We start from the raw sequence: 25,013 nt of genomic DNA, 5'->3' as shown, positions 1-25,013 counted from the left end.
ATTGCAGAACTCAGAAGCAAGAAGGGTTTTTTTACTTCATTAAACCACAAGAAACGATGTTATATAAGGGTCTGACTTAAATCCTCTAAAGCAAGAAACGTATATTTAAGACAAAAATTATGTCCATCAGTTAACCTATTTCTTAGCCCAAGGTAAATAGGATATGTGAAATCAGGACTTGAGTGGAAAACATGAAATACAGGAGGATGCTTTCCTATTTGATAGGCTATACTAGTACGTACACAGTATGTGTGTATACAGACAGCGGGTGAAATCCTGGCTCTACTGAAGTCAATGATAAAACTCCCATCGACTTCAGTGGGTCTGGGATTTCACCCAGTGTGTGTATACGTGCATATATAGAGACAACCACATGACAATTTCTCATCTGCCAATTCTATTTTGTGGACCTGTTCCATAAGTACAGACCAGATTGTGACTGATCCTTTTCAATGTGCAAATGGAGGCAGAGGCATCCAATAGGAAGAGAGAATTTTCACACCCCTTTAGCCAAAGACTTCTCCATATTTTTCCTCCAGTTGAGATCTTTCAAATCTGTCTTTTGAACCTATGTTAAAAAAAGAGCATCTAACAAATAACCAAACCAATAACCAAAATGTAACGTAGTGCTGGGAACCAACCTGTAGCCAAGAAGTACCAGCCGTGAAATTCTCTTTTCTGGGGGCTGATGATCACCTGCACACTCTACATGAGATTTCAGTGGCAGCGGGCCCTCCCCCTCACTATTTTTAAAAAGAGAGGGAGAGAGCAAATGGCTATTGCTAGACATATTAATCCATTCACAGTCAGGGAAAGATAAGAGCCAACTACAAGCCAAGAAAAGACTGGAGAGTTAAGTCCTGGCCCTAGTGAAGTCAGTGGCAAAACTCCCATTGACTTCACTGGAACCAGGATTTCACCCTGTCTTCTCCACCCTTCCATTAATAGGTTGTGGGAACATTGCCCTGAGCTTGCTGGCAGTAGACTGAATACATGCAGAGATTTAGAACACTTGTACAAACACAACTCTATGGTGATGCGGGGGATGGGACCCAACTGTGCTAGAAAATAATTCTATTTACATAGACAAGACCATATTGGGTTATGACAACATCCCCACACACAGCAGTTTTGCCTGAGTAAATGGGCTCTTAGGCTTTTTGTAATGGTGGGGATTGGGTTTCTAAACTCTTAACCTGCAATCCTTTATTCTGCTCCCTACGTGGGCTAGTTCTGGAGGTCAAGTTAGAGGTGTCCATCAGGCCTGTGGATAAACAGAACTCCATATCCTCAGGTTGTCATTTAGGCAGCTTTTCACCATTGGCCCCAATCCTGGGGAGGATAAATTAAGAAGCCTACTCAGGCAAAGGGAACCAAAAGAAGTTTTACTGATCCCTGTGCATGAAAGCCATTATTTTAAGGTTGATTATAAATTCTAGTATGTTTAGGTGTAAGGTTCTGTAACTCAAGTGGCAAATTTTATAGCAGTCACTGCACACTATGGGCCAGATATCTGGTTTTGGTAACATGCTATTTGCACCAGTATACATGGATTTTTCCATCATTGTGTAAACATTCAGGAGTCTCAGTTTTCTGCTGCTCAGTGGCCCAGCCTGCCTCACAGTCTTGAAGAGACCTCATTTTAATTAAAAAAAAAGAAATGATCTGCCTGATTCAGGTTATCCAGAGCAGACATTTCAAACCCAAGACAACTATGTACAGCATAGTTGTAACTAAACACCAAATGGCAGCACTGTGACTGACAGAGACAGATATTTGAAAGAGCTCAGTATGCACAATTGGGGCCAGATTTTCAAAAGATCTCAGCTCCCATTTATTACTCCTGGGGGAATGCTGCATCACTGTGCGTGCACAGAGTTCATGTCCCCCGCACATTTCTTTGCTTCCCCGCAGAAAAATGACTTCTGACAGAGCAGCAAAGGGAAGCCACAAGAGTAGTCATGTGACCCTCCCTGGCAGCACAGGCAGGTTGGTTCAGGCGCCTGGAGCAGCCAATAGAGACATAAATCTCCACTGGGAGTGTGTGAAGGGGTGAGGAGTTGTGAGTGACAGAGAGAGAGACACACACTGTCCTTCTTCCTAACTATTGCAGCATGATCAGCATGGAGGGGCAGGGCTTCAGGGTGTATCTAAGGAGGTAGGTATGGTGCAGGCTGCCCCCTCAGGCAGAGCAGAATGTAGCAGCCTGCCTGCTTAATGAATTGTTCCCATTGTCTTTGTGAATTCCCCCAGGAGTATAAAACAGGTGTAAAAGTTTTAAGGCTCCTTTACATGGCCAGAGAGGTGTAAAGGACAGTATGGCCCTATAAATGCTTATGGTGCTTTAGTGATTACAACTGGTCTAAATTTTTTGACTGAAAAAATTTCTTATCAAAATCTTCTCCATGAACTGTTTGCTACTGACCTTTCTGGAGATGGTCAGTAGCCAATATAAATTTTGAGTTTGATTCCCCAGCCCTCACTTGCTCTTCAGTTGCCTATGATGTAACACTGAGCATATGGCTGCATATATTTGTTGACTAATGTCTAGAAATAAAGGGTCAAACCTAGCTACATTACTATTAGACAGATGTGGTTTGGGGATTTCATCCTATGATCCCAACTCCCATTCTCTATCCATTGTATTGTAGTTTAAATAAATTACCAAAATAATTGAACCAGCATGATTATATTGCATTATTTTGACAAATAAAATATGCAGAATTTTAAAATATTGTGCACAGAATTTTTTGGTGCAGAATTCCCCCAGGAGTACTTTATGCACCAAAATAAGGGGCTGGGTTTTTAAAAGAGCTCACTTTATTGAGTGATGAGCTGTTTTGGGAATCTGGCTCTAAATGCAGGTGTTGAGCCCTTCTAACTCTGACCCCAAGTGCCAGCCAATCAGGCACTCTTCCTGATTCAGGGTGGGGTGGTGGTGAAACGGAAGGATTGACAGCCAAATAGGGGTCAGAATTGCTGCTAATGGAAAGCTGAGATGCTTTCTAAAGAATTGCCAGTGACCGTTTAAAATTCCAAATATCTAACAAAAATGTGGGAAGTGCTGACAAATTACAAGCATGACCATTTCTATCATGAAATATTTTAAATTAGTTTCCTCATAAACCAGGGTCTGTATTGAAGAGTCGGAGTTTCTTCTGCAAGAGACTGTTATGTCATCAGTTCTTGCAAGACAGAACAAGAACCCTTCACTCAGATCTGGGGCCCTCGCCCTGAAAGCTGCTCTGCTCCGGTGGCCTTCTTCACCCATACAGAGCTGCAGGCCTTTCCCAAGATCTAATTTTCACCAGCAAAAGCTGACTTGGTAAATTCTTGTGGAAGAAACATGATCCCATGAGTGCTGGGCCTAGTTTACAAGTATACAGGGAACTGATTTCAGACATTTAGGCCTGGTCTACAGTACGCGGTTATTTCAGAATTAGCCGAGTTACTTTGAAATAAAACTGATTCCATCTACATGACCAAACCAGTTTTTTCGATTTAAAGGGCTCTTTAGTCCGATTTCTGTACTCCACCTCGGCAAGTGGAGTAGCGCTAAAATCGAGATCACAGTTCCAGATTACAGGTACTGTGGACGCAATTCAACGTTATTGGCCTCCGGGAGCTATCCCAGAATGCTCCCTTGTGACTGCTCTGGACAACACTCTCAACTCCGATGCACTAGCCAGGTAGGCAGTAAAAGCCCTGGGAACTTTTGAATTTCCTATTTGGTCCCCATCAGCACAGGTAACCATCAGCACAGTCCACCATCACAGGCGACCATGCAGAGTCCACTATCACAAGAGACCACGCAGTCCAGGATTCGCAGACGAGCTCCTGCATGGTCCGAATGGGAGGCAATGGATCTCATCGCATGCTGGGGAGATGAATCTGTTATGGCAGAAATACATTCCAAAAAAAGAAACGCAAATAAGTACTCCAGGGCCATGACAGAAAGAGGCTACTCCAGGGACACAGAACAGTGTCGTACAAAAATCAAGGAGCTCAGGCAAGTGTACCAAAAAGCCAGGGAGGCAAATGGGTGCTCTGGGTCACAGCCCAATACATGCCACTTCTACCATGAGCTGCATGCAATTATGGGGGGTGACGCCACCACAACCCCACAACTGTCCTTGGACACCTACATGGGGGGAGTTGCACGGAGCGAGGAGGATGAGTTATTGGAGGACGAAGACGAGGAGGAGGAGGAGGACAGTGCACAGGAGGCAAGTGGGGAATCTGTTTTCCCCTCTAGCCAGGAACTATTCTTAACACTGGAGCCAATAGCCTTCCCTCACTCCCAAGGCACGCTCCTGGACCATGACCCTGGAGAAGGCACTTCTGGTGAGTGAGAGCTTGATCAAAGCCACGTGGTGGGGGGTGGGGAGAAACCCAGCAGCGCTGGGCTGTTCGCGTTCAGTTTAAAGGGCTCATCCCTGCTCACAGCCTCATCGGAGCCATGCGGTGTGTGTGTTGAGGGGGGAAGATGTTGTGTGAATTGATCTTCCCAGAGAGCCCGCAGATCCTCCTTTTATATGGCAAAGCCACCAGGCATTGCTTGCTATGGAAAAGGGGGCCTAACAGTTTGAAAGCATTGAAATGACTGCAGAAGAAGCAGAACCCCACATGCCCCTAGGGCTTACCATGGCTGCCTGCAAGCTGTTGCCCAGCTGCATGTGATGGCTTACTCACACCAAAGTGACAGGCACTTCAGTATAAGGCAAAATGAGACCTTGTACAGAAAGAACATGTGCTGTGTACTATGAATAGCCTGTTTCACTGAGAAAGAGCGTCTCCTTTGTTCTCTAAAATGTATCTTTTAAAATACTACCCTCCCTTTTTCTCCTCCCACAGGTGCAAATGTTTCAACGCAGCCCCTATCTACTCCGTCCCAGAGACTGGTCCAGATTAGAAGGTGGAAAAAACTAACTCAGGACGACATGTTTGTTGAGCTTATGCAGTCCTCCCGCACTGATGGGGCCCAGTTGAATGCGTGGAGGCAAACAATTGCAGAGTTGCGTAAAGCGTTACATGAATACGAAGAGAGGAGGGACGCACACGATGAAAGCAGGCAGGATGCTATGGTCAAGCTCATGAGGGAGTAAACTGATATGCTGCACTGTATGGTGGATCTAATGCGGGAAAGGCAGCAAGACCACAGACTGCCACTGCAGCCCCTGTATAACCACCCTCCCTCCTCCCCAAGTTCCATAGCCTCCTCACCCAGATGCCCGAGAACACGGGGGGTGGGGGCGAGAAGGCTATGGTGACCCACACAGTCAACCTCAGAGGATTGCACAAGCAGCAGAAAGCTGGCATATCAGAAATTTTGATTTGGTTTCTGGACTTGTCCTTCCCTCCTCCTCCTCCTCCACTCTAACCCAATACCCCCACTCCCCTGTCTACCTTATGATTTCTCTCAATGTTTTGTGCAACAAATAATAAAGAACGGTTTTTAAACAATTGTGACTTTATTTCCATATATATATGTATAGGGGGCAGGTAACTTCAAGAGAAACAAACACAACTGTCACACTGTACCCTGGCCAGTCATGAAACTGGCTTTCAAAGCTTCTGTGATGTGCAGTGTGCCCTGCTGCGCTCTTCAAATTGCCCTGTTGTCTGGCTATGTGAAACTGGCCTCCAGGTGAGTTGCCTCAACCTGCCACCCCGCCATAAATGTCTCCCCCTTACTCTCACAGATATTGTGGAGCACACAACAAGCAGCAATTACAATTGGAATATTGGTTGTGCTGAGATCTAACCGAGTCAGTAAACTGCGCCAGCGCACTTTCAAACATCCAAAAGCACATTCTGCCACCATTCTGCACTTGCTCAGCTTATAGTTGAACTGCTCCTTACTACTGTCCAGGGTGCCTGTGTACAGCTTCATGAGTCATGGCATTAAGGGGAAGGCTGGGTCCCCAAGGATAACTATAGGCATTTCAACATCCCCAACAGTAATTTTCTGGTCTGAGAAGTAAGTTCCTTCCTGCAGCTGTTCAAACAGACCAGAGTTCATGAAGATGCAAGCGTCATGCACCTTTCCTGGCCATCCCATGTTGATGTTGGTGAAAAGTCTCTTGTGATCCACCAGTGCTTGCAGCACCATGGAAAAAAGTTTATGTACTTGCCGCGCCGGTGTTCCGCATTCCATCTATCGCCCCGCCGCAGTTAGGAAACCCCAGCGCATTAAAGCCATCCACAATGGTCTGCACATTTCCAAAGCCACTACCCTTGATAGCAGCTGGTCAATGATTGTGTTGGCTACTTGCAGCACAGCAGCCCCCACAGTAGATTTGCCCACTCCAAACTGATTCCCGACTGACCGGTAGCTGTCGGGTGTTGCAAGCTTCCACAGGGATATGGCTACTCACTTCTCAACTGTAAGGGCTGCTCTCATTTTGGTGTCTTTGCACTTCAGGGCAGGGGACAGCAAGTCACAAAGTTCCATGAAAGTGGCCCTATGCATACGAAAGTTTCTCAGACATTGGGAATCATCCCATACCTTCAACACTATGCAGTCCCACCAGTCTGTGCTTGTTTCCCAGGCCCAGAATCGGCATTCCACAGCATGAACCTGGCCCAACAGCACCATGATCTCCCAATTGCCACATGCCATGCTTCTAGGAACGTCTGCGTCCATGTCCTCATCACTATCGTAATCATGCTGTCGTCGCTTCCTCGCCCAGTTTTGCAGGTACTGCACATACTGCTGTATAATGTGTGAGGTATTTACAGTGGTCAAAACTGCAGTGGAGATCTGATCGGGCTCCATTGCTATGACATCTGCACAAGTAATCCTGGAAAAAGGGCGCGAAACGTAGGAGAGCAGAGTGGCAGCGGAAGAGGTGCTGTTCAGTTCATGGTAGCTGAAAAAAGGCAGGAAATGGTTGTCTTCTGTAGCTTTCACAGAGGCAGGAGCCCAGGACAGGCAACATGGAGAAGCTCGGAAGCGCGGCAATAGCGGGAGAGCAGGGTTGGTGGCGGAAGCTGCGCTGCTCAGTTCTCGATGGACGAGTAGAGTAGGCAGCGGAAGCGTTTGATGAGGAAGAGAAAGAGTAGATAGTAGAGATTACATAGGAAGATGAGAGGAAATGACAGGTGGATTCATAGTAGCAGGAAAGCAGCGGTGCACCGTCTGCTGAAAGCAGTATGGTGTCTGCATGCCAAAAAGGCGTGAAACGATTGTCTGCCGTAGCTTTCACGAAGGGAGGAGTGACTGACGACACACACCTAGAAACACCCATGAGAATGTTTTTGCCCATCATGCACTGGGAGCTTAACCCAGAATTCCAATGGGCGGCAGGGACTGCGGGAACTGTGGGATAGCTACCTACAGTGCAGCGCTCTGACATTCGATGCTAGCCTTGGTAGTCTAGTCGCACTCCACCGAATTCATGCGCTTTAGTGGGGACACAGAAGACCGAATGTATAAAATAGCTTCCGAAAATTCGAATAGAATAATTTCGAAATAATTTCGTACTGTAGATGTACCCTTAGTTTTAGATGAAAGGTAAATCTTTTGAGGCTAGCTACGCATTTCACTAGATATTTGGAATCTTAAATAGTTTATTTGAATTCGGTGAGGGGGCAGGCGCAGGGGGTCCATTAATGTTAATAGTTCAGTATCTTTCATGCAAATATATTTTTATAGTTTTAAATACCTAAAATGTACATCTCCACAACATCCTGTATATAGAAGCATATACAACACAGTATGTTGTGTGTACATATATATGTATATAAATATATATATATATATATACACAAACACACACACACGGAGGTGACTAATAACAAATCTACAAAAAACTACATTATAATGCCTATTATAACATTTAAAAATGGATATCAAATTTAACCTCAGATATGGGTCCCAAATCTTCTCTGAATTACTTCTGAGTTTGTAAGTAATGTGCTCTAATGAATACTTATGTTCATATGCAATCCATTCTGACACTGAAGGTGCAGATTCCTTTGTTCAGTGGTCATATTATGCATGTTTTTGCTACTCACCCTGCTGCTTCCATAAGTTTTCTTTGATGGCTGTTTAATAAGGAAACATCTGGATAAAAGAAACCACAAGTATCCAGCAAATATAGAATATACTGAATTATGTTGAACCATAATTTTGCAGTTTTTCCTGCATTTCCAAACTATATGTAAAAAAATACCCAGGGTAAAATTTTCCAAAGCACTCAAGTGATTAGAAGCTGAAGTCCCATTGATTTAGAACGAGACTTAGGCACTAGAGTGAATAAGTGACTTTTGAAAATGGACTCAGGCTCCTAAATCACGTGGGCCCTTTTGCAAATTTTAACTCCAATCTCTCTTTACATTTAATATACAGCTAGTTATTTCTGGCTATTCCTATTATTCAGACATTATCTGAATGCAGTTTTTGAAAAACAACTAAAGGAGCCTCACTTGAATACTCTGAAAGGTGCTTATATGTTAAAAAAGGACTGCAATTAATCTCTAAATAATGTTTCTGAGCCAGATCCTCACCTGTTATTGACCTGCATTGGTTTATACCAGCCGAAGGTTTGACCCACTACATCTAACCTTGTAAAAAAGTTTCTGAAATTATTTGCCTCCCTTACACTACTGCTGTCCAAAGAAAACAAACTGGGCATAGGGGAGCAATCTTTTCTAATAGATGTTAAATAACATTGCTGCGATTATTTAAAGCCATATTAAAGGGTATCCTGCTCACACCCACACCAGCACCCCAAGAAGTTGGGTGCAGTAGGAGAGACCAGAAATTACTTTCTCAAAAGATGCTAGACATAATTAAAGGTTTATGTCTAAATCTTACAACTAACAAATAACAGTACAACTGAGGGAACAGCTCCCTAAGTAGCCATCTACATAATGTTAAATATACCACAATAACAGTAAAAGTTTAACCAGCCAGCTGTCAGTGGACTATGTGCATGTGGAACTGCAGACATCCTCCATGTACTCATTGCTAATCCGCTCCTTAATCTGTTGCTAAAAGACGGCAGGAACCTCTATCAAACAGCTGTAAAGTAAAAAAAAAAAAAAAAAAGGCTGCTTAATTTGCTTTTCAGGATTTGGCCTCATTTCATGTGAAAACTAAATGTATTCATTTGGCAAAGCTCAGAGTGAAGCTTTATGCTGTAAAAAGAGAAGTCTCCGATTATCTCCATTTTCGACCACCACCGAAGACAACACTGTGCAAAGGTATTAAAGCCCAAATACAGAGAGAGGATGGGGAAAACAAACTGCATTATACAATATGCCAATTATCCCAGTCAAAGTGTGTTTGAACTCATTTTATATTTTTCTCTTCTCCAAAGCTTCCACTTAACACTCCAGCGAGCAAAGATGTTTGACAACAAAGTTAACCGTGGGATTTGTAGTTGACTGAACAGATTTACTTTGTCCTTGCATACATTCACCTGAGGCAGAAGTTCCCTGCTCTCTGTTCTGGTGCCCAGACTCAGCCCCAACCCACAAAAGCCCAGAGCTGTAAAGAAATGTCATGCTGAGCCCTGGACCAGAGCATGTCCAGTGCAGATGGAATCTTCAGAGTTTTAATCTGCAAAGTTCTAGCAAGAGAGAACATGATTTTTCAAGGTGTCAAGGTTCCTTCCCCACTCTGAACTCTAGGGTACAGATGTGGGGACCTGCATGAAAGACCCCCTAAGCTTATTCTTACCAGCTTAGGTTAAAACTTCCTCAAGGTACAAACTTTGCCTTGTCCTTGAACCGCATGCTGCACCACCAAGCGTTTTAAAGAAAGAACAGGGAAAGAGACCACTTGGAGCCGTCTTCTCCCAAAATATCCCCCCAAGCCCTACACCCTCTTTCCTGGGGAAGGCTTGATAAGAATCCTCACCAATTTGTATAGGTGAACACAGACCCAAACCCTTGGATCTTAAGAACAATGAAAAATCAATCAGGTTCTTAAAAGAAGAATTTTAATTAAAGAAAAGGTAAAGGAATCACCTCTGTAAAATCAGGATGGTAAATACCTTAAAGGGTAATCAGATTCAAAACATAGAGAATCCCTCTAGGTAAAACCTTAAGTTACAAAAGACACAAAAACAGGAATATACATTCCATCCAGCACAGCTTATTTTACCAGCCATTAAACAAAAGAAAATCTAACACATTTTCTAGCTAGATTACTTATAGATTACTTACTAACTTTACAGGAGTTGTAAGGCTGCATTCCTGATCTGTTCCCGGCAAAAGCTTCACACAGACAGACCAAAACCTTTGTCCTCCCCCCCCCCCTCCAGATTTGAAAGAACCTTGCCCTTCATGGGCCATTTTGGGTCAGGTGCCAGCGGGGTTACCTTAGCTTCTTAACCCTTTACAGGTGAAAGGGTTTTACCTCTGGCCAGGAGGGATTTTACAGCACTGTATACAGAAAGGTGGTTACCCTTCCCTTTATATTTATGACACAAGGCTAATAACTTGGCCACATTTGAGTGGATTTTCATGGGGATGTGAAGAGCAAATTACTGACAAAAAGGCCACACCCTGGCCAAAAGTAAAGTCTCTGCTGCAAAGCATAAGGCATCTTAATGCTTCTTAAAGAAAAGGTCACCCAAATTTTTTAGCACGGGTAAAACAACATTTTTTCAATAGTTTTGTTCTCAGAAATAAACCATTTTGGCTCAAATTCCAAAAAAATTCAGCCCAAGGCAGACACTCAGCATGGGAAATTACAGCCAAACGGTTAAAGTTAGACAAAGTTATAAACAACTGAAGCCCCTCCCCCCCCCAAAAAAACAACAACAACCACTTACCTCCCTTTTGTAACTGTTGTTCTTTTGAGATGTGTTGCTCATGTTCATTCCAATTAGGTGTGCGCGCTTTGCATGCACAGTTGCCAGGAGGCTTTTCCCCTAGCAGTACCCATAGGGTTGGTTCAGGCGCTCCCTGGAGTCGTGCCTTCATGGCACTGCTTATAGGGCCCTGCCGACCCGCTGCCTCTTTGTTTCCTTCTTGCCGGCTGGTTCCGACAGAGGGGTAAGTGGGTGGGTCTTGGAATGGGCAGGAGTAACACATCTCAAAGAACAACAGTTATGAGAATGTGAGTAACCATTTTTTCTTCTTCAAATGCTTGCTCATGTCGATTCCAAGTAGGTGACTCCCAAGCAGTCCCTACGAGGAGGGGTCGGAGTTCATGGATTCGGTGATTGAAGCACCACTCTGCCAAATGCTGCATTGTCCCAGCCTGCTGATGATGGCATAATGTGAGATGAAAGTGTGGATCAATGACCATGTCACAGCCCTGCAAATCTCCTGTATAGGGACTTGTGCCAGGAATGCAGCCAAGGAGACCTGCGTCCTCCTGGAATGCACTGTCAGTGCAGGGGCTGGTACCTTTGCCACGTCATAGCAAGTGCGAATGCAGGGCGTGATCCACGATGAAACCTCTGGGATGACACCGAGAAGCCCTTCATCCTGTCCGCTACTGCGATGAAGAGTTTGTTTGAGTTACAAAACAGTTTTGTTCTTTTGATATAAAAAGCCAGTGCCCACCAGATGTCTAGGGAATGGAGCTTTTGCCCCCAGCTGTTGGCATGTGGCTTAGGGTAGAAACCTGGGAGGAAAATGTCCTGGCTTGTATGAAACTGTGATACCACCTTTGGAAGAAAGGCTGGGTGAGGCTGTAACTAGACTTTATCTTTATAGAAAACTGTGTATGGAGATTCAGATGTCAAGGCCTCGAGCTCAGACACCCTCCTGGCTGAAGTTATCAAGACCAGGAATGCCACCTTCCGTGAAAGGTAGAGTAGCGATCATGTTGCTAAGGGCTCAAAGGCGGGGAGGGTCATTAGCTCGGAAAGCACCAGGTTAAGGTCACATGCAGATACTGGATATTGAACTTGAGGGTATAACCTATCTAGTCCCTTGAGAAAAGGCCCATCATCGGACTAGCAAAGACTGATTGAGTGTCAATCCCTGGATGGAACGCAGAGATCACTGCCAGGTGAACCTTTAAAGATGACACCGCCAGACCTAGCTGTTTCAACAGCTATTTTAGTTTGAAGTCCCTCTCTTTTTTGGGTCAGAATCCCTTGCAAATCCTGCACTGGTCTGTCTGATGCGATTGATCCAGGCACTTCAAACAGGATTTGTGGGGATCGCCTTTTGGCATAGGTTTATGGCAGGTCCTGCACGGCTTGAATCCTTGCGACCAAGGTATGCCCTGGTCCCGGGGAAGGGAAAACGTGATGGGGGAGGGAGAGGGAAACCCCCCCAAACAGAAACGTAACTAACTAAAGCTAAACTACTATAAAAACACTGACTCTAATCTAACTATTTACAGGTTTCAACAATAGTGACCACTAAGGGAACATTTGCTGAAGCAAGAGAAGAGAAACACCCAGCGACCGTCACGGATGGGAAGAAGGAATGGAAGAGACTGCGGGTCGGCAGGGCCCTATATGCGGTGCCATGAAGGCACGACTCCAGGGGGCACCTGAACCAACCTGAAGGGTACTGCTAGGGGAAAAACCTTCCGAGGACTGTGCACGCAGCGCACACACCCCTACTTGGCATTGACATGAGCAGGCACTCAAAGAAGAACAGCATCTTAGAATGAGAAGTGTTGGGCAACCTTAATAACAGGTGGTGTTACCAGCCCCACCAGTAAAAATCCCACAGACGTAGAGTTTGCTGGTTAAAAGTATTTGAGACTTCTTACCCACCCCTCTCTCTCCCTAGGGGTAAAAACTCTCAAATGAACCAAGTAATTCAAGGTTACATAATGCTGTCTGAACTGTAATTTCAATTCAAAATCCTCCTGCCGACACAATGCTCTGATTCAAACTTAATCCGAGAGCTGCAAATTATGTCCTTATTATGCAATTTATCTCATGACAGCTCGCAGAAACGAACTTAGTAATTTCAGTTACCAAGAAGTTTTAAACTGAAGCTACAGGTTGATCCAAAGCAAATGGCTAACACCCAGAGAACCAATTTTCTTCCTGCTGTAATTCCATTGAATGGAGATATGCCACGTGAAGGTGAACAAAATCAAGATTTCTACCCCATGCTAGGCTGTAACCAACACAAAGAGAAAATTGCAAGCACAGTATTTTGATGCTGTCTCTCACTTTTACAGCATTTGGCAGGCCTGTTGTTTATACATTAATACTGAATTGACGCTTTTGGGAAACTCCACCCATCATGGATCAGGAAAGCTTCTTGATATGCCCAACGTGGTAGTAGCCAAGTGCACGACTGCAAGCTCCAATATATTTTCAGAGGAAAGGGATCTGAGAGAAGACTTGCTGAAAACAGGGAGGGGAAGAGATAAGCAGTGAATTGGTAGACTGAGAATAGGACACACAGCAGGGAATCAGATAAAGGATTGGTAGGCAGGGAAGCAGAGGCTGTGCTTGGGAAGAATAAGAACTATGATCTTATAGACTATGTAGCATGCCTAACTATGATGAATACAGACTAATGAGGTTGGGTGGGCCTGCTTGATGGACAGTCTATCTTTCTGATGAAGCAGTTTTCCTGAATGAGAAAATGCCAATCTAAAATGTGGTGGTTAAAATACAAGACTAAAAATGATATTCACTGCAAGCTTCTACATTGTTTGGTAACTACTGTGCTAAAAAAAACAGAGCTTAAAATGTCACAGCCACTCAGCACTGGCCAAATCATCCCCATTAAGTGAATTTAAGACACCAAAAGTGGAGGTGCAAATAAGTGGGTAGAATTTACACCCTGATGGGCAGACGCGGTAGGCTGAAACAGGAAAAACAATCAACTGTAGGGTGTTAGAAACTGAGAGATAGGGGAACTAGTGTAAGGGGCTGAACTGGGATGGATGTCTGAAGCCTGAGCTGTCAGTGGATAGCAAAATAATATGCTTCCATTGATCTCCTACATCTCATTTTCCTACCCACACAAGAGAACAGAGCACAAATTGCAGAGAATGCCCCCCACCTCCGAAGAAAAAAATCGGAAAATTAAATACTAAATAAATCTCACTAAGAAGAGCATTTCAGGCTTGCACATGGACCTCTCTGACTCTAACTGAAGACATGGAGGTCAAAACTGGCAGAAATGACAGGGCAGTAAATTAACTGGCCACAATGGCAGACATCAGGGAGTTCATCTCTGAGAAACAATTGCACATCCAAGATTCTGGCAGTAAAGCAGGAAGTTACTGACTTGGGAAGGTCAAGTCACTGTTCTAGAAAATGGCCTACCAGAAACAAGTGTGAGAGACAGAGCTGAAGAGCTGTATGGCACTGCCGGAGCAGAGGAAGATGTATCTTAAATTAGATGGTGTAGAAAATAGAAAGAGGAGAAGCAATATGAGAATTAAGAGATTGCCTGAGAATACTGAAGGAGAAAACCAGATCTTGTACAAAAACACTTCATTTGCAGAAATGATCACACCCAAAGAGATGAAGAACTAATCTCTCATCTGTTAGTAGCTTCTAGGCTACTGACATTTTTTCCAATGAAAAGCTGCCCAAAATTAGAGAAATTGGCTTTAAAAATATAGAAAGTTATTATAGAAAAACAAATTAATCAATTATGTATCCAGCAAAATAGACAGAGGACAAATAGATACTTAAATATTTTGTTACCATTTATTCACTATTCAGACAACGTACATTTGCCTGCAGGGGGTGGGGGAAGACTCACTCCCAGCACCCCGTTCTATTTTTTGGAATTTTAATGTTTGATAGACATGTTTGGTTTGATTAATATGAGTTGAGTCAATAGTTTCATTTAATTTAATAAAATCACCAGAAACAATGTGTCCTGAGTGGTGTAAAGAAGCTCACTCTTCAAAATGGTAAATAATCTGCTAAACAGAGAGATTTGATCATTATATTACAGCCTATTTCTCTAAACCAAATGGTAAACTCTGCGTTGCAACAGTTAACATTTTATTTCTGATGTTTACATGGCAATGATTTGTAAGCCCGTTAGAACTTCCTGAATAGTTGCATATAGAAAAAGAAATTATGAGATAGTTGGTGGTTCAGTGATCATTTTATCCTGATCAATAGTTTGTTCTAAGTGGGATCTTTCAAGTCCTATAAGTAATTGGATTTATATTCTTTTCTGGCCGTGCCAAATCTATTAAGTAGAAGCATAAATTCATTCCTGGGTATTTCCCTTCTAATCTGCACGTAGACCTCTCAGATACTCAAAATACAGAGCAAAGGCACAACTCTGCCACCTTGAAATTCCTACAGAAGCCACTATTCGACACAAGAAAAGAGGAATAAATCTCAGAGTGTAAATTATACATGTCTAACTTATCATTGCAGTGCAGCGCAGTCTCCAGAGCATTTTTCTTTCTTAATAAAATCCTGGCAAAATTACTGACTTTTCATTTGTTATAATTTTTAATTACATTGGAAAAGCCTTATATTTCTGCAGGTCTTCCTAAAGCGAATCCAGGAGGCTGTAGAACATATTTGTTCAAGTTAAGGGTCCAATCCTGCATGCTCTCCATTTAGTTCAGCAGGAGTTCCATGAGCCGAGAGCTTGAAGGTCCTAAATCAGTTAACTATGAAGCAAACAACAAATGACTGTTTGTTATGTAGATATCAGTAAAGAAAATAGGGGTTTAAGTTCTACTTAATAAATCTGTCTTTAATTTACCATATGGAAAAGTTAGTCTTCAATTGCTATTTTTTTGAGTTCAGAGAATGTAGTGCTCAAGAAGACGGCAAACTCAACAAAACATTTAAGTATGCGGATAACTTTAAGAATGCAAATAGACCTATTGACTTCAATGGAACCATTCCTTCAATGGGACTACTTATGCCAAAAGTTACTTACAAGTACCTCATTGAATCAGGGTTATAATATGTTAGCACTAGCTGGAATTGAGCATAACAAGTGCTGTCCAAGCTTCTCCAGTGAATCTCATTGCTGCCCTGTAACACTGTGGCTATTCCAAGACTAGACCTTTTGCTGAGTAAATAGCATAAATCATGCCAAAGCATGCAGTGTTTTTGTGATGTAGATAAATAGGCACTAGTTACTGGACTGAGGGCACCAAGTATGGTTAATTATGCTTAAATCTGTATTCCATTATCCCACAGTTGTTTACATTTACCGTTTAACTACAGATTACTGCAAGTGCAAAACTCTCTGGGGAACTGTGAATTTACCAGGATAAGTGTTTGCAACAAATAAAAACTAAGGGCTAAATTCTGACCATAGCAACAACACTCTAAATCTAGTGTAGCGCCATTTAACTTTAATGGAATTACTCTAGATGTACTATGGTGTAACTGAATGCTGAATTTGGTCATAAATTAGGAATTTATCCATCTTAAGTTGCCCTTCCTCCTTTAAATCACTCTATTTATGTTCTAACCCAAATCCTGGGTTCTGTACTCGCAACATATATTTTAGGGTAAAAAATAAATAAAAAAGAAGATTAAAAAGCTCCTAATGTGTTAGACAGATGCTCTCATGAGGAAGAAATGCTGCCTGGAGTATTTTGTCCTTTTCATCTCCAGAATATTGCATCTTTAATGTTTCATTTTCCAAAATGTGCAAGATGAAGGTAACATGAAGCAGCAGCCCTTTTGCATGAGTCTATTCTGGATTTCACCTACTTTTAAAAAAATCAGCAGGCAGAAGGTTTGACAGCTTTGAACATCACATAATTCTATCTCTGACACAGTTTGTAAAGCCCTAATAAATAATGGCCCCTGCAAGCATGCTCTGCTTCTAAATGATTAATCTTACCCCAGATCTTGATATTCAATACAGGTGTAGGAATAAACACTGTAAGCCTTTGGGTTCCATCATCAGGGCCTGGAAAGGCTTCAGTGAAATTCTATAGTACAGAGACTGGCAAGTTCCTGCTACTTTCCCTTTGTTCTAATGTTTTATCTCTCTGAAAGGAATAGGGATTTCCTCTGGGGATTAGAAGTAGGAAGCAACCTGAGATAGAGGTCATTACAAGACAAAGCACGAAAGGATGAAAAAGGTGACTATATAACAGAAGTCTTTTTTTCCCATCTTGGCAACTACTACCCCTTCGGCAGCTGAACGGAATAAGTTGCTTCATTTATTTTAACCAAGTCAGTAAATCCTTGTTGCTTTTAGGACTTGCAATTGGGATTTTTTTCAAGAAAGTGATCTGAGAAATTTAGCATAGCTGAGGCTGTTTTGTTGAATAAGAGCCTGATCCAAAGGCTCTGGACACTGAGATCAACAGGAGTCTTTCCATTTACTTTAATAGGCTCTGGGTCAGGCTCTAAGCCCCTTTTCTTTTCCCACCCATACCATGATGTCACACCTCCTACCCAACTCCATCTCTCCTTTTGCTGATGAGGACAGGAACCGAAAAGAGGTTGAGAGAATGTAGAGGCAGTAAAGCACAAAGCTGAAAATGAACTATTTTCTGATTATTTATAATACACCCGTAATGTGCATTTTTGAATGTGTTAAAGGTACCTTACCTAGTACTGCCCAAGGAACTGCTAACTTCCATGACAGAATAATCTGAGATAAAAAGTCATTTTGTGTTGTATTAGCTGCATCAATGCTAAGTACCATAGCTCATCAATATATGGTTAAATAAAAGAATGTCTTGTGTCTTTATTATTAAAAAGACACTAAAATAACAGCAACTACATTAATGTGTCATGAACCTGCCTTGTAACACTGAGTAGTAAATGCAGTTTACTTACCATACACTGAACTGGCTTGGGAACAAATTTTCCAGCTTAATTTTAAAATTTACAATAAAATCAATATTGTACTTGGAGAGCAACGTTTGTTACCCAGATAAAGGGTATTGGGGTATTGAACCTGTTCTAGGAAGTGAGTCACAACAAATGCAATCTATGTTCCTTGCAAAGAAAAATACCTTTCTGTGCTTTTTCCAATTAACAGCTGCCTTTAGTTTTCCCACAAAGCAAGGGCTTCTATTGTATTATGCATCTGAAGCATGAAAAATTCCCGGAGGGAACACTCTGACAAATACATGGTGTTCCTGGATCCAATGCGCATGTACGCATTCTTTAACCACTTGGAGCAAAGAGTCCAGAATTGCTCTACTTCACAAAGCTTGTAAGTACATAGAGTAGAAATGACCGACGATAGTCTTGGGGCTAGTTTCTGATCTCACACCATTGCAAGTCCAGTGGAGTATTCAAAGAGGTGTGTGAGAGACAATGTTCAGATCAATGGTATGGTCTCTGTAGTAGAATATTTAAGAAGGAAGTTCTGCCTGCTTATATGGAGGGTAAAAGTCCCCCAGCACTGTGCATTTGCCCGGATGTCCTTAATCAAATTCCCCCTCCTTTCAGACTACTGTGACCTGCTCAGGTTAGTTGCCAATCACCTCTCCAGCGATGGCTGTATTTCAGGAGACTGTGCCAAGTGCATAAATTATTATAATTGAGCTATTTAATGCCAGATGATTCTCCCCCAGGGAAAAGCACTAGAAGTAAAATTTCACAGGGAAACTCTAAGAGCTAAACATTCAGAGTTCATGACTAATCATCATGTCAGAAAAGTGAGAAGTTACCAGACTGCAGAGGAGTAAAGAGGCCTGACCTTTCTATTAGTGGTCAGATTGAGTCAATAACAGTTTGTAAACTCAACCAACACTTTTCTCCTGGGCTTGTTAGTTTCTTCAGAAATTACACTTTCATTGTAAAAGTTTCTAGTTTTAAAGATTATGAATGTGAACCATAGAATCATAGAATATAAGGGTTGGAAGGGACCCCAGAAGGTCATCTAGTCCAACCCCCTGCTCGAAGCAGGACCAATTCCCAGTTAAATCATCCCAGCCAGGGCTTTGTCAAGCCTGACCTTAAAAACCTCTAAGGAAGGAGATTCTACCACCTCCCTAGGTAACGCATTCCAGTGTTTCACCACCCTCTTAGTGAAAAAGTTTTTCCTAATATCCAATCTAAACCTCCCCCACTGCAGCTTGAGACCATTACTCCTCGTTCTGTCATCTGATACCATTGAGAACAGTCTAGATCCATCCTCTTTGGAACCCCCTTTCAGGTAGTTGAAAGCAGCTATCAAATCCCCCCTCATTCTTCTCTTCTGCAGGCTAAACAATCCCAGCTCCCTCAGCCTCTCCTCATAACTCATGTGTTCCAGACCCCTAATCATTTTTGTTGCCCTTCGCTGGACTCTCTCCAATTTATCCACATCCTTCTTGAAGTGTGGGGCCCAAAACTGGACACAGTACTCCAGATGAGGCCTCACCAATGTCGAATAGAGGGGAACGATCACGTCCCTCGATCTGCTCGCTATGCCCCTACTTATACATCCCAAAATGCCATTGGCCTTCTTGGCAACAAGGGCACACTGCTGACTCATATCCAGCTTCTCGTCCACTGTCACCCCTAGGTCCTTTTCCGCAGAACTGCTGCCTAGCCTTTCGGTCCCTAGTCTGTAGCTGTGCATTGGGTTCTTCCGTCCTAAGTGCCGTCCTAAGAACCGATGCAGTGTTGCTCTTAATGAGTCTGCAACTAAGTACAATCAATCCCTAGAGATGTGGGAGTATCTCACGTACCTTCATCTCAAGGAATTGTAGCTCTGAAGCCCAAGGATGATAACTGATACATTGACACTTGTGTTGAGTACGTACTTAGGTGCCTTGGAAGAAGAAACTGCTCTGGGTCAATATAATATCTGACACCATGTAATGTTTCAGGAATCAGGTTTGCCAGGAGCAGAGCTGGGTGAAAGATTTTTGGTGAATAATAAATTAGCCAAAAATGCATTTTGGGGGGCATTGAAACTATTCGGGTTCAATTCGGTGAATAATTTAGGCAAAAACTGAATGGAAAAACTGTTTTAAAAAAAGTCAGAACAGTTCATTTTGGCCATTTCTAAATGAAATGTGTGGCACATTTTTAAAACTAAACATTGAATTTTGACCATTTTAGAAACTAGGCATTTTGATTTAATTTAAAAATGGTGTTTTCATTTAGAAATGTAGCTTTTTTTTTAAAAAAAAGGGTGAAAAACACCCCAAAATGACCAAAAATGAAATATGCTCCCCCCCCCCAACCCCATTCATTTTAGGTCAAACAATATATATATATTTTCCTTTTCGGTGAGAAAAACTGAAAAGTCAGATATGGTCTGAAGCAAACCAAATTTTTTTCCAGTTCTTTTTAGTTCGGCCCCTGAACCAAATTTTTCATCAGCTTTAGTCAAGAGAAAAGGTGCAGTATGTTTTATTAATGGCATGAACAGTTACCTCAATCTGAATTTGCTGTGGTATCTAGAAACATCTAGTTCACATTAAGCATGGTTAGAAGCTTAAGATAGGCTGTAACATAGTCACTCGATGATGCTTCACAGGGGTAAGGCACCTTGCTACCATCTGCTTTCAGCAGAGCCTTGTCTGTACCTGCCAAGGGTCAGCTCTCAGACAACCCCGGCCACAGACAGCACAAGTACTCCCCTCTCAGCCCCTGCAGGCTACGCTATCCCTTTGCAGGCAAATAATAGGTACACATCAACCTCCCAGCCCTTGAAGCATCCCACTGGAGAGCCCAGCTCCTGGCCCACTGACCACTCACAGAACTCTGATGCACTGCTCCCAAAGGAATAGTACACACCAGCTGACTAGTTTTAACTCTGGATCATCAGTCTGCTTAACACACAGAACTTAGATATATTTATAGTGAAAACAAGAATAAGTTTATTATCAAAGAACAGAGATTCAAATGACAGTAAGAAAGAATATTGGAAACAAATGGTTAAATTTAAAACAAAAATCATATCATGCTTTCTGGAGCCTAAATTTAAACTCACTAGACATTCCCCCATTTCCTACAGAATCGCTTACCCCAAGTCCTTTTCCCAGCATTTTCAGCAAGGGTGGCTGAGATTCCCCTTTCATAAGATCAAGCCCAGTGGCAGCTTGTCCTCACAGATGGAAGAATGGCAGATCATCTCTCTGCATCCCTAAATAGACTAGCCCAGCCCTTTGATGTTCATCTGAAAATAGGGCACTTGTGTCCTCCCATTATTTACCTCTTCCTGTTAATTTCATTCTGACATCTCCACCAGTTCTTTGTTAGCATTTGACTCACTATGCTCATAAACTTCTTACGTGAGACACAGAATACACAGAGGTCCACAAAGATACCATGCCTGGAGAAGTTTTTCTCCAGGCATGGTACTTTGAGTGACCCAACTTTAGCTACAAGGCCTAGAGAACATAATTTCAGCACATATACATAACTTCTTATATATTTTCCATACGTACACCTTCCAAGGACTATGATGACCAGTGACACAGGCTTTCATTAGAAACCTTACATGGCTTTTTTTTTGTGAATCCAGGAGATTCCCGTATCCTTATGTAGGCCTGTGCCGTCTGCCAATTGGCATCAAAAGGTCCTTGGGTCACACGCTTGCATACTAAAACTCCTTCTTCTTGTGCACTTGAAATTTGAAAACATGTAACTGATCAATATATATTGAAATATTTTTCAAAATCCCTTAATTAGTCAATTCCAGTTTATTCCAATCCTGTATGTATTTGGCTGTTTCCCCCCCCCAAGACAAACTGCTAACATGACTCACTCCAGGTATATTATATTGCAGTCTCAGAGAGATTCAGCTTGGACTTGGCAACTTCAGCATTGCTAGTGACCAATGATTCTGCTGGCTCCGGCATTGACACATGCTTTCTAATTGTCTTGAGTGTTGCTTAAGGCATCATTTCCCCCCCTTTTTTTCTCCTGGGTCAACAGGAATCTAGGAATCTCCAGTATTTAAGTAGTAGTATTATTTTTGTGAACACCCAAAGGTGTGCTAAATGTTTCCTATAATGAAAAGAAGGCATGATTCCTGCCCATAGTTTACAAATTTAAATTATTTGACTTACCAACGGTGAAACAGATAGTACCTAAAGATAGTTTAAAGAAACTTTTATCTAACTTTCAAACTTGAGATTACAAATATATAGACAATATTTAAGGCAACCTAGCAATTTGCAGCATCTCTGTCAACTTGGACACAGTTGCGTTCTGCCTTTTTTTAGGGAAATGTAACCATCTCTCTTCCTGTATCTGACAATACAATTGACTTAGTCATAATGTTGTGAAATTTGTAGATTGACCAGTGTTTTTAATTGCTCAAATGCTTGTTTTTGTCTGTCTTCCCAGTGATAATGTTACTGTGACCATAAGTAGAAGTGAAGTTAACTTTGCCAAATAGTTTATCAATGCACTACACTTCTGAGGAGCCATTAGGCAGTTTAAAGCGGACGCTTCAATGATCTGTTTTATTTTACTTGAATCTGCAAATAAGACATTTTCGCTCAATTTATACACAACTACTTGTAGGCCAATATGTCATTTCATATATTTCAGTGTTAGGAATAAGAGCTCTTGCTCTCTGCACAATTTGCCTAAATCGTTGTGTTTTTTATGGCCCCTACTATTAAAACATCATCCATTATATCTTCAGCACTTAGTGATCCCTCAAAGATCTGTGCAATTACTCTTTGAAATACCCCAAGAGCAGAACTAATGCTAAACAGCAATCTCCTCACAGATGTTGACATTTCTATGGCTGGTTTGGATCTGTGCCGGCACAGCCTCTTCTCTTCACAGGCCAGGAGAGCCAATAACTTCTGCCTACTCCAGGCAGGAGCATGTAGCCAACATGGTCAGCTGGACCGTACACTCAACAATGGAGAACTGCTAGGTGTGCTCGCCAAGCCAGGCAAAGGACTTTTAAAAATTCATAGGGCTTTACAAGGGAGGGGGGCTTCTGCTCTCGGTGACCGTGGGTAGTGGAGTTCACAATGGTGACCAGAGCAGTCAGTGTAGGGCATTGAAGGACAGCTACTGGAGGACAGTAAGGGTTGATGTAAGTAACGCAGCGTCTACACTTGCTGCATAGACCTAAGTACGTTGACGCTATTCAGAGAGGTGGTGCTACTATGTCGGCCTAACAGGGTACTTACATCAATGGGAGACCAATTTAAGTGTAGACACATGCACAACTAGGTCGACATAAGAAGTATCCACCTAACGTTGTAGTGTAGACCAGGCCTAAGGTAAGAGATTATTGAGGTGGGGGGGGGAAAGAACTCCCTTGCAGACACTGATTAGGTCTATCCACCAAACTAGGGAGGATAACAGATGACCTCGTACATGCACTAACATGTCTATGTGGTACCTTCTTGGAGAAAACAACTCTGCTAACCAGACTTGAAGAAGTCTGAAACACAGGATGTACTGAACTACATAGGTGCATGCTGCCATATGCCCCAGAAGCCTTGAAAAGTTTCTCACCATGATGAGGGGATAAGCCTTTAAGTCTAGAATGAAGTTTTCCATTGCATGAAGCCTTGCCTGAGGTAGTTAGGCCCTAGCCTTTGTCGAGTCCAGGAGCCTCCAATAAATTCTATTTTCTTTACCAGAGACAGGACTTACTTGTCTAGGTTAATCAGCAGGCTAAGTGCATCAATTGGATCAGATTATGCTTATGCTGGATATCACCTGTGACCTGAATCAACCTCTTATCAGCCAGTTGTCTAGATAAGGGAAGACAGACTCCTGACCTCCAGAGGAACGCTGCTACCGTTGCCATACACTTTGTAAATATATAAAGGGCAGCCAAGAGATCAAAGGGAAGGGTCGTGAGCAAACAATGGCGAATGCTGATGATGAATCTCAGGAATTTTCTGTGGCTCTGATGAATTGCCACTGAAAGTAAGCATCCTTTAAGTCGAGAACAGCATACCAGTCCTCTGGCTCCAGGGAAGTAATAATGGAGGCTGGAAAGACCATCTGGAACTTTGATTTTTAGGAAATTGTTTAATTCCCTTAGATCTAAAATAAGAGACCCCATTTTGCTTTCAGGATCAGAAAGTGTTGGGAGTAAAAGCCCTTTCCCTGGAACAAAGGAGGGACCTCTTCTATAGGTCTTACCAGGAGAAGCGATTGTATTTCTTGCAGTAACACTGCCTCAGGGGAGAGGTTGCTGAAGAGAAAAGGGAATGGGAGGCAGGAAGAAATAAATTAGAGTGTATATCTCACTTCCACCATGCTTACAACCCACTGATCTGTTGTGATGTGGGCCCAAGCACAATGGAAGTGGGACAGATGGTTTGCAAAAATTGGAAAAGAAAAAGATGGCACTCTAAGAACTGGTAGTGAGCTCTTGGAAGATGCCACTTGTGTAAATGACCCGGTGGCAGCTGAAGCAGAGGGTGTTGGTGGGCATCTTTCATAACCTCTGCTCTTTCTCCTTGGCAGGTCCTGGGCTTGAGGGGCAAACCCTTGAAATGCTGGGACTGATGAGGACAGAATGCCGCTTCAAATGTCCAGGGATTTCAGTGTTGTTCTAGTCTTTGGGATTATGCACAATCTCATAGTCTTTTCTGAAAGAGCAATGGTCCTTCAAAAGGGAGGTCCTGGACGCTCTGTTGAATCTCTGGAGGGAGGCCAGAAGAGCGTAATCAGGACAGCTCAGGCTGTGAGCTACAGAATCTGCTGTATTCAGCCAGGCCTTCAGAGCTGTTCTGGAAACGATCTTGCTCTCCTTTATTAATGTTTGGAACTCCTGTTTCAACTCATCTGGGAGCCTGTCTTTGAACTCTGAAACCATATCCCACAGTGTGAAATCATAGTGCCCAGCAAAGCATGCTGATTTGCAATACAAAGCTGTAATCTGTCTATGGAATAAAGCCTCCTCCCAAACAAGTCCAGCCTCTTAGCCAATTTATTTTTAGGGGTTGATGCCTAGTGCCCCTGTCTTTCTCATTGGCTGCCGCTACTACAAGGGAGCTCAGAAAGGGTAATTATATAGGAGTTTGAACCTTTGACAGGGAACATAGTACCTTCTCTCCACTCTTTTTGCAGTCTGTGAAAGAGAAGCTGGGGTCTGCCTGAGGACCTTGGTAGGCTCTAAAATGGCATCTTTAATAGGGAGAGCTATTCTATCTGGGGCTGCAGATGCCAAGATGTCCACCAACCTGTGTGGGGTTTTCTGGAGCTCCTCTGGATGGATGTCAAGGACCA

General features: G+C 42.7%; 1 protein-coding gene across 2 annotated transcripts in view; it reads right to left on the bottom strand.

The window, feature by feature from the left end:
• Positions 1 to 5,471: 5,471 nt before the first annotated feature.
• POC1B (POC1 centriolar protein B) overlaps positions 5,472 to 25,013 on the bottom strand; it is a 124,972-nt gene continuing 105,430 nt past the window's right edge. For both annotated transcript variants that reach the window (XM_048835619.2, XM_075124294.1), the window contains one exon: positions 5,472 to 9,028. Coding sequence is in view for 1 of the 2 variants with exons in the window: in XM_075124294.1 (XP_074980395.1) it covers positions 8,987 to 9,028 (42 nt within the window). In the remaining variant the exon portion in view is untranslated. The remainder of the gene's footprint in view (positions 9,029 to 25,013) is intronic.

Source organism: Caretta caretta, chromosome 1 (genome assembly GCF_965140235.1).
Source record: "Caretta caretta isolate rCarCar2 chromosome 1, rCarCar1.hap1, whole genome shotgun sequence".
In the NCBI taxonomy this organism is placed as follows: domain Eukaryota; kingdom Metazoa; phylum Chordata; order Testudines; family Cheloniidae; genus Caretta; species Caretta caretta.
The sequence above is the reverse complement of the archived record's forward strand: the minus strand, read 5'-3'. Positions and strand labels throughout refer to the sequence as shown.